General features: G+C 44.3%; 1 protein-coding gene across 1 annotated transcript in view; it reads right to left on the reverse strand.

Moving 5' to 3' along the window:
- Positions 1 to 9,206: 9,206 nt before the first annotated feature.
- Positions 9,207 to 19,675, reverse strand: part of srl (sarcalumenin) — a 29,171-nt gene continuing 18,702 nt past the window's right edge. Inside the window, exons 2-6 of the mRNA XM_038985272.1 lie at positions 18,182 to 18,323; positions 16,300 to 16,395; positions 12,745 to 12,861; positions 12,025 to 12,258; positions 9,207 to 10,021 (exon numbers count right to left, since the gene is read on the reverse strand). Of these exons, the coding sequence (XP_038841200.1) occupies positions 9,207 to 10,021; positions 12,025 to 12,258; positions 12,745 to 12,861; positions 16,300 to 16,395; positions 18,182 to 18,323 (1,404 nt within the window). The remainder of the gene's footprint in view (positions 10,022 to 12,024; positions 12,259 to 12,744; positions 12,862 to 16,299; positions 16,396 to 18,181; positions 18,324 to 19,675) is intronic.

Below are 19,675 nucleotides of genomic sequence, written 5' to 3' on the forward strand. Positions count from 1 at the left end.
GAAGCAGGCGTCTTTTTCTTCTGTCCAAATACTTCTATTTTATTCAAGGCAGATTTTCGGGTTTAGCTATTTAAACGCACTTCCCGTCCGATCCTCTCCATCCCTTTGAGATGTTCTTCTATCCCCGTTGTCTGGCCATTCGCCGGTCTTTCTTTCCAGAAGAGGCACAATGGATACCGCTGTAAAGCGTTATGTGAGCTATCCAAGCACAGTTTAAAAAAACGGCCCCGGTACCACCATCTTCACGGAGATTTCAGAATCTACCGTCCACCCGCATGTGTATAAATGTGTGCGACTGACTTTGGGTCAGAGAGGGACGAGAGTAGTGACAGGGGGGCGGACGAGTTTAGGTGCGTGCACGCAAAAGCGAGAAAGGGAAAGACTGGAGGGTGGCGAGCACGTATTCAGGGGTAGGTGGGGTGTCCTTTTCTTTTTTACCCGCAGTGAGCGCGTCGGTACACGCCCTCACCTCGCCAGCCATATTCTCGAAGAGATGTGGGCTCCTCACTCACTACCACTGATGTTACCGAGACCACCGGGGTTTTTAGTGTAGGGGGTATTCGTGGAACCATAACAAAGTGAGTATGGAGGCGTGCTAGGGCGGGGTGCAGCCTTGAACAAAGACAGCAGCAACCCCCAGAGAGAACAGCTCCCTTATGATACTATTAACGGTGCCATGTCCCCAGGCTTCAATATTGAGAACAAACTATTACAATCAAATGTCATGGGAAATGCTAGCCCACTAAATCTATTAATACCACCTGTCATTTGCCTATAGCTCATTGCCTATAGCTCTATTTATTCTCTATTTATTATGCACTCCTCCCCATGCATTCATTATAGACTTAGAAAGTGACATTGAAAGGTTTTTATAGGCTACTGTATGTAGGCTTCAACTGTAGTCTAGGAGTGAACTTTACAGTTGAATATTGCAGTGGTGTACATTACTTAAGTAAAAGTACTTTAAAGAACTACTTAAGCCGTTTTTGAGGTTCTATTGATATGTTTTAACAACTTTACTACAATCCTGAAGAACAAAATGTAAGTTTTACATGTTCCCTGACACCCAAGAGTACTCATTACATTTTGAATGCTTAGCAGGAAGGAAAATGGTCCAATTCACACACTTATCAAGAGAACATCCCTGGTCATCCCTACTGCCTCTGATCTGGCAGACTCACTAAACAGAGAACATCCCTGGTCATCCCTACTGCCTCTGATCTGGCAGACTCACTAAACAGACATGCTTTGTTTGTACATCATGTCTAAGTGTTGGAGTGTGCCCCTGGCTCAGTGGAGACCCGTCATTCAGGGCAGGTGGGGCAGAGACCCACCTGTTTTGAGCCCTGCCTGTTTTGCATGTTATTTTAGCATTACTGTGTGTCACATATCAGTTTGCAAACAATGTAAAAACACATTTGCAGGTGTTTCAGCCTGGCTCGGTGCTTTTTGTGGTGGAGGGGCAGCCAGCGGAAAATACAGAGTGTAGGGGTTAGTAATCTTCTATAGTTGTACCATGATTGGCTCAGTGTTCTGTCACTCATGGGGACACTACGTCACTGCAAAATCTACAGGGAGAGCTAGAAAGTTCAAACCCCTTGGGTGCTGCCATAGATTTACATAGAAGTGCCCATCCAAGAAGGCTCAAGGTCATTGGCCACAGATAAAATTACGTCAAATCACATTATATCTACCATAGCTTTGATTGTACATGTCAACATCATACTTTCAAAATCTAGCAAGCAAGACAAGTAGTCATCATCATGAATAACGTTGACACTGGCAAATCGTTTTCAATCCTTGTCATATGAAGAGAAATTCTAGATAAAACGTATCGGTGCTCATCGGCCATTGGACATAAACATTACACAACAAGTTGGAAATTGCAAATTCAACAATGAGTGGGTTGGAAGGAATCAGTGGCAACTGCAAGCATTGCAAAGCAATTAGTATTTCGCTTCCCCTGCCTGCTATTCCCCTGCCTGCCTGTGGTCCAAGTCTGGGTTTAAGGGTCTCTTTTACAAGCTTAAAAGGATAAACATTCACACACAACACCATGGGCCAGAAAAGGTTGAATACATTGGCCATGCTGTCAATCCAGCATGACTTCTGCCGCCTTCAAAACAACTGTAAACTCTGAACTGGGAAATCTCAGACTTCAGTGAGTTCAAGACAACTGGGAACTCTGAAAAAAAACAGCTCCGACTGGGAAAAAAATGTTTGAACGGTCATCCAACTCGGAATTCCAAGTCGGGAACTCGGGCCTCTTTCTAGAGCTCCAATCTGAAGATCACTGACGTTATGACTCAACCTTGTTTTTTCAGAGTTCCCAGTTGTCTTGAAAGCAGTTATCATGAATCCAGAGAATGCCAGACTTTGATGACAAAGTTTCATGCCAAGATTTGTATTGTATGCTGCTGCATAAATTATGTAATATGCCAAGGAGAAATGTATACTGTAGCCAATAAAGTAATACTAAGTGTATGTTATTTAGTAAGCTGTTAGTAGCCCATGTGCCTCACCTTAATTATTTGGTCCCTTTCCCCCTCATGGCCTACTGTTCTGACTTGGTGGTGCACATGTAGCCTATAACCTGTTTTAGAGAAACATCATCATCAAGTATTGTAAGAGCTTTCATTGTCTGCTTATATAACCCCTGTACTTATCCTACTGTTCTGATTTGGTGTACAGGGAGAATACTATAAGAGCAGCCCATGTTCTGAATACATTTCAAAAGTGCTGAACAAATAGTTATATTGACTACGTTCATCTTAGCTCGCTCATTAATGTCTTGATCGGAATTAAGGATGGCCTCTTATCCGCTCATCGTTCCCTTACGCCATAGTTTGTAGATCTCAATTGTCAGAAGAAAGCACATTTGTTTAAGCAAGTCAGCCATATCAGCTATGTTTTTTTAAAGGCAGTAAATGAAGCTGAATGAATTGTTTCGCTGCCAGACAAGGCTCTGCTGATAGCCAGGTGTAGCGGTGGTAAGGATTCACTCCATGGTGCTGAAAAGAAAGCTCTGCTGTTGGGACAGCTTTATGTAGGCCCTAACAGTTTGTTGGCACAGTTTGACACTGTTATAGTGCAATGAATGTATTGTTTAGTGTTGTGTTGTGGCTTTGCTGGCATGCATCTTAAAAAACAATTAAACGTTTGCCCCACCAAGATGTACATGCTAAAATCGCCACTACCCTGGCTATCCGTAAAATTAAAATAATTAAAAACTATTGTTGGGTCTGGTTTGCTTAATATAAGTCATTTGAAATCATTTATACAAATGCCTTTTAATTTCGATACTTAAGTATATTTTAGCAATTACATTTACTTTTGATACTTAAGTATATGTAAAACCAAATACGTTTACTCAAGTAGTACCTTACTGGGCGACTTTCACTTTTACTTGAGTAATTTCTTTACTTTTACTCAAGTATGACATTTGATTACCTTTTTCCATCAATGGAATATTGAGGCCATCCGCTTGACGTGAGAAGGGAAGTACAGTTTGGAGTAACTTCCTGCTCTGTCCGGCTGGATTCGTGGGAACGACAAATAACCTGCCCTGCGCTTTATTGTCAAGCACTGTATCCCAAACATAGAGACAGAAGAGAAGGGTGCCAGGCTTTCAGCCACGGCTATATAAAGAATCTCTAGGCAAACTAACACAGCAAACAACAGAGGGAAATTTGACAGCCAGGGATAGGCCGTTGCTGCTACCAGCTCTCACAGTCTCACATCACAACATGGGTCGCTCCTCTTCATTATTAAGAAGATAACTCTCGTCTGCAAACACTTGACTCCTGAATATGCTATGGGTGCAACTTTCACTGGGGATGCATTTTTGTCCCCCCCAGTTTTATCATTGGAATGTGATACAAAACGAAGCAACGGTGTGCTTTAGGACCATGTGGACGCCTCCAAGCGGTCGGGTAGGCTGTTTGGAGTGTTAATCCAACCGGATAAAAAATTATGTCCCCCCACAAAAACCAAAGTTGCACCCATGGAATATGCTATATCCAACATGAAATGTATGCCCCAAATGGCACCATATTTCCTATAAAGTGCACTACTTTTAACCAGAGCCCTATGGGCCGTGGTCAAACATAATGTACTATAAAGGGAATAGGGTGCCCTTTTTGGATGTGGTTAATATGACTGTATTATGCCCTGGTTTATTCACAACCACTTCTCCTGAGTTATCTTCCATCTCAGGAGTTTTATTCTAAATATCCCCACTAATGTACACCCACCCTAAAGTTAGGGCTCTATTAAATCTGTAAAGCTCATGCATTACAGATTCCTCAATGATTGAGCCCTTAATGATTGAAGTTACAGTATGTGACACACTCTCACTTCACACTCCAGTAAAACCCCTGCTGAGTCAGCCCTTCACTGTAGACTCAAATGATGTGTGTGTGTGTGTGTGTGTGCATTAATTCATTCATATGTGTGTGTGTGTGTGTGTGTGTGTGTGTGTGTGTGTGTGTGTGTGTGTGTGTGTGTGTGTGTGTGTGTGTGTGTGTGTGTGTGTGTGTGTGTGTGTGTGTGTGTGTGTGTGTCAGGTTGAGAGATCAGGCTGGCAGTGGGATTACTGTCTCCTCTTTGGTCTTTCCAGTCTGTAGCCCTGTAGGGTTGAGGATATCAGAGAGGAGGAGAGTGGATTATATTAAACAGAACGGAGGAGGACACCTTTAGAGCTCACCTGAACCTGCTCAGGCTTTATTTATTTTTTATTTCACCTTTAACCAGGTAGGCCAGTTGAGAACGAGTTCTCATTTACAACTGCGACCCGGCCAAGATAAAGCTTTACACAGCTTTGCTGTGGAGATGGATGAGGATTAGAGAGAGTGCTTACAGACACACTTGGCTAGTGTATAATAAAATGTAAAGGTGGTAGAGAGATCACACATGGATGCAGGTACAAGTACGCACACACACACATGCACGCAGAGACACATACACACATGCACGCAGAGACACATACACACATGCACAGGCAGTCAGGTAGCCAGACACACACATGCACGCAGAGACACATACACACATGCACAGGCAGTCAGGTAGCCAGACACACACATGCACGCAGAGACACATACACACATGCACAGGCAGTCAGGTAGCCAGACACACGCAGACAGACAGGCATGCAGGTTATCCCCTCCTAACAGAGCGAGAGGAAAATCCTCAGCCTGTCCAGCATGTTCACACCAGTAATGAGTTCAGACATTCTCAGACGTCAGAATATTACACATTCCAGGGAGAGGAGTGAAAGAGGAGATGAAGGAGAACGACAGATGAGGGAGGAAGAGGAGATGAAAGAGGAAGGGGAGGGAGAGAGAGGGTCAGGACTTGAGAGAACTCAATCTTGAGGCGACTTGAGATGTGAAGAACTATGAAAATGTAAATGTGTGTGTGTGTCTGCATGCATTGTGTGTCTCTTAGTTACCACAACCACAGTAAAAGTAAACAACAACTACAACCAGAAGGCACCTTGACACTTGTATCCCCTTTCACTTTCCCTTTCATCAGAGAACAGTGAACAAAACTACTATTGTGTAAATAAAGCAGTGTTCACGTTATTGGGCTTACCTCTCTTCAAAGTGGGGAGCTATGATCTCACGATCAGGCTAAGCAGAATATATGCACAATGTAGACATGCAGAAACTGAATCATGCAGCCTACATTATGTACTGTAGGATACTGTACTGAATCAATGTACTGTAGGCTACTGTACTGAATCAATGTACTGAAGGATACTGTACTGAATCATGTGTACTGTCAGCTACTGTACAAAATCATGTGTACTGTAGGCTACTGTACTGAATCATGTGTACTGTAGGCTACTGTACTGAATCATGTGTACTGTAGGCTACTGTACTGAATCATGTGTACTGTAGGCTACTGTACTGAATCATGTGTACTGTAGGCTACTGTACTGAATCATGTGTACTGTAGGCTACTGTACTGAATCATGTGTACTGTAGGCTACTGTACTGAATCATGTGTTCTGTAGACTACTGTACTGAATCAATGTACTGTAGATTACTGTACTGAATCATGTATACTGTAGGCTACTGTACTGAATCATGTATACTGTAGGCTACTGTACCACATATCTCTCTCTGCTGGACATGCCCTGTAACTACAGAGTTAACTAAGAGGTCTACAAACGCCAAACCAAACGTGTTGAACACAGTGCATAGAAAGCAGAGCTGGCAGAGGCACTCACAGTATTGTACACATGCTTTATTTAGGTTCATCCATTTTTTATTACTGCAGTGAAATTGTCACCGATTATTTTCTTCCTTTTTGCAATGAACCATTGTAAGGGCCCTGTTGATCAACAATGGTTAGTGAAGGTGAGGAAGAGAGGGGGAGGATAAATGACTCGTTTGTTAATAGAAGGGATTGGACGTCTAATGTTGTTAGTGGAGAATAAAATAATATTGTTCAGACGAAGGCTGTTGCCAAAACGCCTCCATTTGCTCTGACCTCTGCTGCTAAAAAAATACATGACAACTTCAAGAATATTTCAGTGAGTAGATGTTTCCTTTTGTCCAGTGTATGCCTTTTGAACCCGGCAGCCAAAATACTTTTTGCTACTACAAACTTTGGAGTTGAGGACGCCAATTACTCATTCTAATGTTGTTAGTGAGCCATGCACCTCCCATGCACCTCCCTGTTCAAGAAGATGTAATGTTACAGAACATTCAGATAGAAATGTTTTGAGTAGAACACACCTGATAATGTTTTGAGTAGAACACACCTGATAGAAATGTTTTGAGTAGAACACATCTGATAAATGTTTTGAGTAGAACACATCTGATAAATGTTTTGAGTAGAACACATCTGATAAATGTTTTGAGTAGAACACATCGGATAAATGTTTTGAGTAGAACAAATCTGATTGCCTGTCAGATAGAACAGGGAATCATGTCAGCTCTATTCATTCTACTTCGATCAACAACATTTAGATGGTTTCACATCACTGAATAGACCCCAGTTGATCCCCACCTGTCTGTAGCAGGAGAGGAGAGACCTCAGGTCAGGTTCAGCTCAGCAGACTCAGCTTAGAGTAGGATGAAGTTGCACCTAGACGCTGATCTGAGGTCAGTGTTGCATTCTTCCCCCTGATGGTTAAGGTTAGGTGAGGGTAAGCTGATCCTAGATCTGAGCCTTTGGGTGACTTCTACTCACAGCCCTCAACTCTCACAGACGTCAAAGGGCTGCCAATAGTCATGAATCCGTTCCCTCCTCCCTTCTACTTCTCTTCTTTACCTCCCTAAAGAGGAAGTCCCACTGTTCTAGAGCGCATGAAGGCAATACATTAAACGTGAACTAAAGGATGCAGCATCCTCTGAGAGGGAGTTACTCAACAATCTTTCTCAGAAAATCCAATACAACCTCTTGGCACTAGTTTCTGTGTGTTGCAATGTGTCATTATACTGTGTAATAAATATATAACTGTGTGTAACAATCTATGTTTTGTAATGATTGGCTACTCATGTAATCAATGACCTATGTTGAACTATGTACAGTGGGGCTGAAAGATACATAATTATTACAAGACCTGTAAATGGCTCGCTAACCTGCAGAAGAAATGGATAAAGACATACATGTCACACTCAAACACACATCATTTGGTTTATTTACTGTCACACCATGAAAAAGTTCTCCTTCATTCATGTAACATGTTTCACTTTTATATCCTGTTGGTCATTCAGCTAAAAAGCTGGCAAGCGTATCATTTAAAAGGAGAAAGAAAACTTTGAAATACAATATTGAATTCCTATCAGACAATGGAAGATTCATGGCTGGGTTGCCAGACTTGTTTGTGCTTTAGCCAACTCTTCTCTGTTTGTAATTTGTCATGCGATATGATAGAAGGTCTGGGCTAAAGCACAAACAGACCTGGCAACTAAGCCAGCAAATGTATATACTCAAACAACAACAGCAAAGTAAGCATAGTTAAGAAGTGAATCAGAGTACACCCAAAACCCCACCCCCTCACCCCCCCCAATAGGATGTGAAGATCATGACCCTGACCTCTGCATTCAAGACACTGCTCATATCAAAGATGGTGGATAAATGAAGATGTCCCACTCAGGCCGTTTACCATTGAAAAAAATTGTCTGCTTAAGGGGTGTTCTCCCATAGACACCAATGCGATAACAGCTGGGTCTGGTCTACTTAGTTCATGGACTGCATATGAACCAGAAAAAATAAGGGAGTAGGATGTCTCACTTCCTCTTTCGTCTCTGCTCATATTACAGGCTGTCAACAACCTGAGAGCGAGAAGAAGCATATAAAAGAAAGATGGCCAACAGAGTGGACCATCTTACAGCACCGTACATAGGGGTTGCTGGGACTGCACCATAAGGGTTTTCATCTTACAGCACCGTACATAGGGGTTGTTGGGACTGCACCATAAGGGTTGTCAGTTGTTTAAGGGAACATTATTGAAAGTTCAAAGTGAGAAAGGTAAATACATGCACCTATGATATCATCTGTTATTAAATAAATACCATCTGTCATCTAACATGCAGTGTTAAAAGGTATCTCCACAGTGTTATTAAACCTAAAGGCTGAGCTTATAATGCCTTCATAGGAGAGAGAAAAGATCAAGATGTAATGTCTGTGGAAAGGACTGAACCCAGACTTCAAAAAGAAAGACAAAGAACATCGCAGAGAAGTGAGACCTGCTGAAATGCATTTTTCAAATAAGATCTTGTAAAACAAATGGGCAACTCCTGTTTCCAATTTCCCATTTTATTCACATACAAGGGAGCTGGTGGTTGACTGTTTCAGTCTCACGATTTTTTTGTTTTATACAATTTTACATATTTTTCCCGCAATAACAGACAGTTCGTTGTGGTTGTGCAAGGGAGAGAGGAGGGAGATGAGTTATTCTGTAATCTTCTCATCTCTCCAAGCAACTATTATTCTCAGCTGCCAAATCAGACACACAAACCAACCCTCCCTCCCTCCATCTCTTCCTCTCCCCAAATCCTCAACACACCACCACCTCTTGTTCTCCTGAGAAACAACCCTCTAAATGAACCCTTCCCTTCTCCTCAAACAACAACATTACAGGCTTCTGACAAGACCGGGGGTCTGACAAATGTCACCGTTCCCCTTTATCACTCCTTCACACCTCCTCCTCTTCCTTTCTCCTCTTCCCTCCCCCCCTCTCTCGTATTCTATCAGTTTTTCCGATAGCGGTTCTTAGGCTTGTCTCCGCATCCAGTGGCCTCGCAGGAGGACAGGCCGGGGGGGGCCTTGCCTGGGTTGATGCTGCTTAGAAGACCCGGCAGCTCGCTGGTGATGGCCTTCTCGATCTTGTCCAGCAGGCAGCCGCTTGAGTAGGAGCACTGGGCGGACAGGGACTTGAAACTGCCGATCGGGTTCACACCGAAAAAGTCCTGGTAGGCTTCACGGTTGGGCAGGTCGAACTTGCTCACGTTGGTCTTGGCCAGGATGGACTTGAAGATGAAGAACTTGTCCGGGTCGTCCACGATCTCCTTGAACACCAGGTCAGGGTCACTGAAGTAGCTCATCTTGTCCTTGAAGGTCTGAACATAGCGGTCCACCAGAAGGGCGTGGATACGCACCCGGATGGCATGCTGGCGGATGAAGGCGATCTTGTTCTCCATGCGGTTCTCGATCACCTGGTTTAGGTCTTCCAAGAGGGAGATCTCCTCGCGCTTAAACAGCTCGCGGCTGGTGTCGGGTGCGTAGTCGTAAGGCCAGAAAGAGCTGACGTAGACCCTTGGGGGCTCTGTGACGTTGATGAGGGGCGCCAGCGACCAGAAGAGGGCACCGTAGACACGCATCAAGTCCTGGGTGGCCAGGTTGTCTGCCTTGTTGAGGATGATGCGGATCTGGGACTCACGTCCCTTCAGCTGGCGGAAGAGCATCTCCAGCTCCAGGCCCACATCCAGCTTGGTGGGGTCAAAGGTCACGAAGATGAGGTCGGCACGATCGATGAACCACTGGCACACGTCGTTGAAGGGATAGCCTGGAGGGAGGAGGTAGAAACAGGGTCATGTAACATCAACATCTTGGACAGTCAGTAGTCTTGGTTGAATTCCATTTAACACAATTGAGGCTAGATTGATTCCTAAATGTGAATTTTTCTATTTTAGGCATTTATCAGACGCTCTTATGCAGAGCGACTTACATCTTAAAATGAATGTAGATTATTATTACATAACACTGATTATTATTTATTGATGTAGATAGATGTATAGGTCTAATTGTGTAACATAAACCCTAGAGATTGACAGGTTTTTAGGGGTCACCACTGTCTTAAAATTCCTCAGTCTATCTGATGATAAGAGGTGATCATGTTTAATACTTCATGTTCATGGGAATTTGAACTGAAGATACTGTAGCGACATAACTTAGAAAAACAGCCATGGCAAAGCTGTTGGACTGACAGTCGCAATGCCTTGTGTTTGAGCCCCGGTCGTGCTACCGCCTGAGTTTGTTACAAGATCTTCAGCGCTCCTGCTCTCTGTGTGCCTTACCCCTCTCCTGCTCTCTCTGTGCCTTACCTCTCTCCTGCTCTCTGTGTGCCTTACCTCTCTCCTGCTCTCTGTGTGCCTTACCTCTCTCCTGCTCTCTGTGTGCCTTACCTCTCTCCTGCTCTCTGTGTGCCTTACCTCTCTCCTGCTCTCTGTGTGCCTTACCTCTCTCCTGCTCTCTGTGTGCCTTACCCCTCTCCTGCTCTCTGTGTGCCTTACCTCTCTCCTGCTCTCTGTGTGCCTTACCTCTCTCCTGCTCTCTGTGTGCCTTACCTCTCTCCTGCTCTCTGTGTGCCTTACCTCTCTCCTGCTCTCTGTGTGCCTTACCTCTCTCCTGCTCTCTGTGTGCCTTACCTCTCTCCTGCTCTCTGTGTGCCTTACCCCTCTCCTGCTCTCTGTGTGCCTTACCTCTCTCCTGCTCTCTGTGTGCCTTACCCCTCTCCTGCTCTCTGTGTGCCTTACCTCTCTCCTGCTCTCTGTGTGCCTTACCTCTCTCCTGCTCTCTGTGTGCCTTACCCCTCTCCTGCTCTCTGTGTGCCTTACCTCTCTCCTGCTCTCTGTGTGCCTTACCCCTCTCCTGCTCTCTGTGTGCCTTACCTCTCTCCTGCTCTCTGTGTGCCTTACCCCTCTCCTGCTCTCTGTGTGCCTTACCTCTCTCCTGCTCTCTGTGTGCCTTACCTCTCTCCTGCTCTCTGTGTGCCTTACCTCTCTCCTGCTCTCTGTGTGCCTTACCTCTCTCCTGCTCTCTGTGTGCCTTACCTCTCTCCTGCTCTCTGTGTGCCTTACCCCTCTCCTGCTCTCTGTGTGCCTTACCTCTCTCCTGCTCTCTGTGTGCCTTACCCCTCTCCTGCTCTCTGTGTGCCTTACCTCTCTCCTGCTCTCTGTGTGCCTTACCTCTCTCCTGCTCTCTGTGTGCCTTACCCCTCTCCTGCTCTCTGTGTGCCTTACCCCTCTCCTGCTCTCTGTGTGCCTTACCCCTCTCCTGCTCTCTGTGTGCCTTACCTCTCTCCTGCTCTCTGTGTGCCTTACCCCTCTCCTGCTCTCTGTGTGCCTTACCTCTCTCCTGCTCTCTGTGTGCCTTACCTCTCTCCTGCTCTCTGTGTGCCTTACCCCTCTCCTGCTCTCTGTGTGCCTTACCTCTCTCCTGCTCTCTGTGTGCCTTACCCCTCTCCTGCTCTCTGTGTGCCTTACCCCTCTCCTGCTCTCTGTGTGCCTTACCCCTCTCCTGCTCTCTGTGTGCCTTACCCCTCTCCTGCTCTCTGTGTGCCTTACCCCTCTCCTGCTCTCTGTGTGCCTTACCCCTCTCCTGCTCTCTGTGTGCCTTACCCCTACTTACTTACTTACTTACTTTATTGTCCCCATGGGGAAATTTTGTTGCAGTGTCATGTACACATTTAAAGTGGCGTTAAATACAAAACAAGATTGACAATACAACTTTCAATAACAGTCACAGTCACTCAATAACAGTCACTCTCCTGCTCTCTGTGTGCCTTACCTCTCTCCTGCTGCTTGCGGTTCTCAATGATTCCAGGCGTGTCCACGAAGGTGACGCGCTCCAACAGCTTGTGGGGCATCTCAATGCCGATCAGCTTCTCTAGAAAGCTCTGCCCAAACTTCTCCAGGGGCGAGAAGGAGCGCGAGCTGTCGGCCGCCATGACGATACCCTCTATGGAGCGGGTCTTCTCGCCGTGCATGATCACAGTGAACTCAGAGGTAGTGGGCTCAGCACCTGGCAGACAGAGGGAGAGAAAGACGGGAGAGGGATGAGACAGGGGAAGAGAAAGATGTGAGAGATGGAAAAGGGGAACAGGAAAGAGGAGAAGATGCAGAGGGGTTGGTGAAGGAGGGAAAGGCAGGAGGAACAGAAGAATGAGAGTAGATGATAGAGCAGAAGAGGAGGAGTAAGTAGGTAGAGTGAAGAGTTAAGTACGTCAGAAACCAGGTGAAAAACCTAAATTACTTCAATTACCTCAACTAACCGCACATTGACTCGGTACTGGTAGTTATATTTTATTGTGTAACTTTTTTATAAACTTTATTTCCTAAATATTTTCTTAACTCAATTTTCTTAAAACTGCATTGTTGGTTAAGGGCTTGTAAGTAAGCATTTCACAGTAAGATCTACACCTGTTGTATTACGCACACGTGACAAATATATTAATTTGATTTGAAAAACAGGAACATCAGAAACCAGGTGAAGTTTGAAGGGGCTTACCTGTGTACAGCTGGTAGGGGCTGTCCTTCAGGCCAAGCAGGTAGTTGATCATGGAGGACTTGCCTACACTCCAGGGCCCAAGGAACAACACCATGGGCTTGGAGGTGATCTCCCCATCTGTCAGGTAGAGAGAGGAGGAGGAGGAGGTTAGAGCCATGGAGGTTCACTGCACTCATGACGACATGGGAGACCAGAGACATAGCCGCTCCAGTACGTCTGAAACCTAATCTGATAAATCACAACAGCCTGTTCACCGGGAGTGTATTCAAATGGAAACACCTCATACTGTTGCCTACAATCACACTCAAATAAAGAGAATGAGACGCTTCCCTGAAAGGAAGTCCATGTTCTTACCATGGTCAACGAAAACTTGAGTTGTTCTAAGCTGGCCAGCTGACAACGTAGAAATTCCAGCATGTATTGCAAAGGTTCCAGACCTCTCTGTGTCTGAGAACATGTTTCTCAACTGTAGGGGTCAGGAACCAGTGCAATGGCCAATGGGATGCAGGCTTGATGCTTCCTCAACCACAGGCTGCATGGTGCACATGCTTGTAGGTGACAGACAATAAAGTAGCATATGACAGCAAAGCTAGACCACGTGCAACTATAGAAATTGTAGTTCTTCACCGGAGTTGCTTTCATTAGTTTGATGATGATGCAATTTCAATACAGTATGTTAGACATGCCCTGCATTGTGGCATTCCCATTTCTATGTCTGGCACAGAGCGCAGGCATGCACTGAGTGGACAAAACATTATGAACACCTGCTCTTTCCATGAGAGAAACTGACCAGGTGAATCCAGGTGAAAGCTGTGATCCAGGTGAAACCCATTGCACCAACTGAACCCCGACCCTCCCCCATACATGTACATACCGGTTGTTTACACTAAAGGCATGTTTGAATGCTGTAGGGCTCTTTACATCTTTGATCCAATGGGGTAGTGCCTTTAAACATCCCAATTGTAATGGACGAGACCTCAGGGAATCCTTTCATGTGTAACTGCAGATTGAGGATCTCCCCTTTGTAATTGATTAGTATAGAATTAAGAGACTGAGTTAGAATTGTATACTGTATTTGCTTAGTATCAAGGGGAAATAGGTCCCTCAATTGTTTTGTGAACGTTCAGTCATATAATCAGATTCATAAAATGACCTCGTAAATGACTTTAATTTTCCATTACAGTAGTTCTTTGAAATGCAAATGATTTCTGCTCAAATTTACAGCAGTTCAAAGTTATGTGAATGAAAATGCCTATGTCACAACTGATGACAATTGTGATACAGGATCATTTGGTTGCTCCAAACAACCAAACTGGTCCATACCAAGGTCCAATGGCTGGGGTCCCGGGAGTGTGAAAGAGGGGGGTGAGCACTTCAGTCAGTGCCATGCTTCGGCAAAGGTCCTCCCACTATACCAACCTGTGTTCCCATCCCCCAGTGTTCGTCCGGCTGTTAGGTAAAGGGGTGGTGAGGTGGGGATGAGGGAGGGAGAGTGAGAGGGAAGGAGAGATGTCGGGGAATAATCACGTTTAACTGGAAGTGTCAAACATGCAGATCTATAATGGATGAAGTTGAAGGTTACTTGACAACAGGTGGCGGCGGTGGGGGGGGGGGGGGGGGGGGGGAATCTAGATCAATCATTCCTTCCTGTGCACTACACTCCATACAGTTCAATTCGTTATGTGACAGTTAGTCAAATTACAGTAAAGAGGGAGACATAGCAACATCTTCAAGGAATTTCTCAGTCAAGGGAACGAACCATTGCTTCGATAACACCTGGCTCCCTCTAAACCTTTTTAACACAGTATCTGAATATTATGGGATGGCTTAGAGCTTCATATAAAACCTTTTATTCTGATTATGTCAGGAGGTTCAGTATTTGTGTGTAGGTTAAAGACCATGCCAGGCCACAAGAGGGCGAACTTTGCTTCAAGATGGGGGAGTGAAGTTGGGTCTGCACAGGTTGACCAAGGGGGGAGTGCAGTTGGGTCTGCACAGGTTGACCAAGGGGGAGTGCAGTTGGCTCTGCACAGGTTGACCAAGGGGGAGTGAAAGTCATCCCCCAGAAGACATGTTATAAAAAATAACATGAATACCTCCTATGAATACCCTTTTTATAATGCATTATAATGCCTTTTCTAACGCCTTATGGGCTATGCATAATGCATTATAATGCACAACATGGGTTATAATAACAGCTTAGTAACATCTATAACAATACTGCAATAAGAGTTATATTAAGGTACTTAACTTTTAAACCTTCCTTAAAATCTTTAAAACAAAAAAGATGAACATGGTGAAGAAAAGAAGATGAAGAAAAGAAAAAAGGGGATGAGAGAAACATCTAAGTGGTATCCTACTGTACCCTTTGTCAGGATCAAAGAACAGGATGCCATAGCTCTCCACGTCTCACAGTGTTGCATTACCAGTAGTTGAATATGTGCAAGTGTGTTTATATTCATATGGAAGAAACACTTCAGTTTTTTCAATGGAACAATAGCAAGTATATTAGATTAAGTAATACATGATAATTGATTGTATTTATATGGCTCTATTCCAGTAATACATGATAATTGATTGTATTTATATGGCTCTATTCCAGTAATACATGATAATTAATTGTATGTATATGGCTCTATTCCAGTAATACATGATCATTTATTGTATTTATATGGCTCTATTCCAGTAATACATGATAATTGATTGTATGTATATGGCTCTATTCCAGTAATACATGATAATTGATTGTATGTATATGGCTCTATTCCAGTAATACATGATAATTGATTGTATTTATATGGCTCTATTCCAGTAATACATGATAATTGATTGTATGTATATGGCTCTATTCCAGTAATACATGATAATTGATTGTATGTATATGGCTCTATTCCAGTAATACATGATAATTGATTGTATGTATAGGGCTCTATTCCAGTAATACATGATAATTGATTGTATGTATATGGCTCTATTCCTGATGCTCAACATGGGCTTTACATAGCACATTACATACACATTTATATGACAATGGATATATGATACTGATGAGCTCTTGAGACACTCATTGTATTTAAAACATCTATGGCGGTGGGTTCTTTCATAGGGATATAAATCCTATATACAGTATATCTCTTGACCAGAGTAATGCCAGCCTAGGAGACAGATTGCAAAGATTTCTCTTTGCTCCATCCTATGAGGGAGGAGTGTGTTGTGCGGAAACAGATCAGTCAGCAGTCAGGTCCAAATGCTAACTTGAGGTCCGTGTACGCAACTCAAGTTGACTTCTATGCAGGATTTATGCAAAAGTTCAAGTTAAGTGCACAGACCACTAGCTAGGATTCAAACCCTCAGTCACCATGTCAACCCAAACAGGGAAACCAGTCCACACATACACACACACACACACTTAGCCTGATCCCAGATCTGTTTGTGCTATCATGTCAACTAATACATGAAAAGGTGACATGATAGCACAAACAGATCTGAGATCAAGCCAACACACACTAACAACTTGAAGCGGTAGCAGTGTGCCAAGCAAAGCCCTCACTGTACCTGAGATCTCATGTGCTCTGAGCTCGTTGTACTTATAGGCCTGTTCCATGGGCTTGATGGCTGCGTGGTAGATCTTACGTAACTTCTGAATAGCAGCTGGAGGGGGAGAGAAAGAGAGAGAATGAGGGGAGGATGGTAAGAACAGGGTTCAAATGACAGCGGGGGATAGGAGAGGCTGGGCATCCCCCATAACAATTAGGGCCACCATATGAATTTAAACATAGGAGAGGCTGGGCATCCCCCATAACAATTAGGGCCACCATATGAATTTAAACATAGGAGAGGCTGGGCATCCCCCATTACAATTAGGGCCACCATATGAATTTAAACATAGGAGAGGCTGGGCATCCCCCATAACAATTAGGGCCACCATATGAATTTAAACATAGGAGAGGCTGGGCATCCCCCATAACAATTAGGGCCACCATATGAATTTAAACATAGGAGAGGCTGGGCATCCCCCATAACAATTAGGGCCACCATATGAATTTAAACATCAATGTAAGCCCCCCCATAATTGTCAAAAATATCAATGTCAGGCACCCCCAAGTGGCTTCGGGCAACCCCAAGAGTCTATATATTTTAAGTGTGGTATTGGGCACCCCCAAGAGTCAAAGTATTTGAACCCTGGTATCCATGGTAAGAAGGAATGTAGATGGAATGAGATAGAGGGAGCGAGGTAGAGTTGGATGGAATGAGAGAGGGAGGTAGAGTTGGTTTATGTAAGAGGAACGGTAGAACGGTAAGAGAAGGTAAGACACAGGTAAGAGAAGGTAAGACACGGGTAAGAAAAGGAAACATAATAAGATGATAAGGAGTGTAGATGAAAGAAAGGAGAAAGAGAAGTAGAGTACAGGAGTTTCAGTTCAACAGGAGCGGTAGAACGGTAAGAAAAGGTTAGATTAAATGACAAACAAGTCATTATGGAATGAGAATGAGTTGGAGGGTTCAGAGAGAGAGAGGGAGAGAGAGAGAGAGGGATGAGAGAGAGAGAGAGAGAGAGAGAGAGAGAGAGAGAGAGAGAGAGAGAGAGAGCGGAGATAAAAGGAAAACAGATTAAAAACAGAAGATTTGGGACTCGTTAACACTAACGATGTTACCCATTAGCGCTAATGGAGAAGAGGTCCATTAAGGCTCTGGCACCACGTGTTTCTTTCTCTAACTAAAGCTATAGGCTACGTGCCAAAAAGCACCCTATTCGTTATATAGTGCACTACTTTTTACCAGAGACCTATGAGCCTGGTGAAAAGTAGTGCACTATATACAGACTAGGGTGTAATTTGGAAGGCACTCATACACAGGCAAGTACCCACAGACCCATAGAGGATCACCCATCATTACTTTCTATGATGTGCTTCATTAACCCATAGATTAGTATAATGACACATCAGAGCAGGACTGGGAACATACTGAGTACATTTATCTGAACAGAAATATGCATTTGTCTCTGTAATAACACTACTGGCATTTGACAGGTATTTAATAGACATAAGGCGACACATTCAGAACCAATTCCACATCCCAAATGGCATCCTATTCCCTATTTAGTGCACTACTTTTGATCAGAGCCATATGGGCCCTGCTCAAAGGAAGTGCACTACACAGGGAATAGGGTGATATTTGGTACATGTCCCATGTCACACCAGGTGCAAACATGTCTCGTGAATATCTGCAAAGCGCTCTACTGCATGTCTTCTTGTATCTCACAATATCTTTGTAATAATGCTAATGCTCAACAATGACAACGTCAACAATATCTAAAGCTCTACAGCCTATTAAGATGTGATCATACTTGATATTTAGGGACAGGAGTTTTTCTTTACCACGTGACCTGACCAGGAACAACTCTGGGCCTCAGTAATATATTTAACGTATTATTTACCATGATAGTTTTCTGCTGCGTTCTCCTCAGAGGCCAGCCTCAGCGTCTCGTCGATGTGTGATCTGTCTCTCAGGATGTTGCTCAGGACATCCTCCACCTCCTCCTCCTCTGTGGAGAGAAACAGCAGGTCTGAAGTCAGTCTCTGCTAGTGAATCTTTGCATATTGGACTGGTTTAACTGGCATGACAGATGAGGCTGGTGGGGGGGAAATGGGGAAGGTTCATATGTGCTAAAACATAATTTGCAATCACAGCCTAAAAGTGGCATAATTTACTGGTATGACCCCCCTCTATGGCTGCTGACCCCCCTCTATGGCTGCTGACCCCCCTCTATGGCTGCTGACCCCCCTCTATGGCTGCTGACCCCCTCTATGGCTGCTGACCCCCCTCTATGGCTGCTGACCCCCTCTATGGCTGCTGAACCCCCTCGATGGCTGCTGACCCCCTCTATGGCTGCTGACCCCCCTCTATGGCTGCTGACCCCCCTCTATGTCTGCTGACCCCCCTCTATGGCTGCTGACCCCCCTCTATGTCTGCTGACCCCCTCTATGGCTGCTGACCCCCCTCTATGGCTGCTGACCCCCCTCTATGGCTGCTGACCCCCTCTATGGCTGCTGACCCCCCTCTATGGCTGCTGACCCCCTCTATGGCTGCTGACCCCCCTCTATGGCTGCTGACCCCCCTCTATGGCTTCTGCATCCCAAATGGTTCCCTATTCCCTACATGGTGCACTACTTCCTGAGATTGTAAATCCTGTTTTAGGACAAAACGTGTGTGTGTGACTGTTTATCCATTTCACTTGCTTTGGCAATGTAAACATATGTTTCCCGTGCCAATAACGCCCTTTAAATGTAACTGAATGGACAGAGAGGTGCTGACTGTTGCGTGTTGTAAATGTTCCAGTAGAGGCTTTACAGTGGCCAATTACCACCATGCTACATCAAGGGTCATTTCAATCAGCGCTGTCTCAGTCTCTCTATTGCTGGGGTCTACAGGGATGGGTGTCAATCTAGAAATAAAATGACTAATGGATTCTAACGCATAAGAAACAACAACTACGAAATGAACAACTATGAAAAGTCAGTCAGTGGCAGCACACAGTATGTGAAAACAAAGCCAGAGGATGAGTAGAAGTGATATGTTCTGTTGTATAAACTGAGGAAAACAACCCTTTGTGATGTCAAATCCAATCAACATTCAAAATCAAAATCCAATCACCAAAATCAAATGTTTTGGTCACATACAGATGGTTAGCAGATGTTATTGGTCACATACACATGGTTAGCAGATGTTATTGGTCACATACAGATGGTTAGCAGATGTTATTGGTCACATACACATGGTTAGCAGATGTTATTGGTCACATACACATGGTTAGCAGATGTTATTGTGAGTGTAGAAATGCTTATGCTTCTAGATCTGACAGTATCTAACAGGTAATATCTAACAATTCCACAACAAAACCTAATATCTAACAATTCCACAACAAAACCTA

This window comes from Salvelinus namaycush, unplaced genomic scaffold (assembly GCF_016432855.1).
Source record: "Salvelinus namaycush isolate Seneca unplaced genomic scaffold, SaNama_1.0 Scaffold313, whole genome shotgun sequence".
Lineage (NCBI taxonomy): Eukaryota > Metazoa > Chordata > Actinopteri > Salmoniformes > Salmonidae > Salvelinus > Salvelinus namaycush.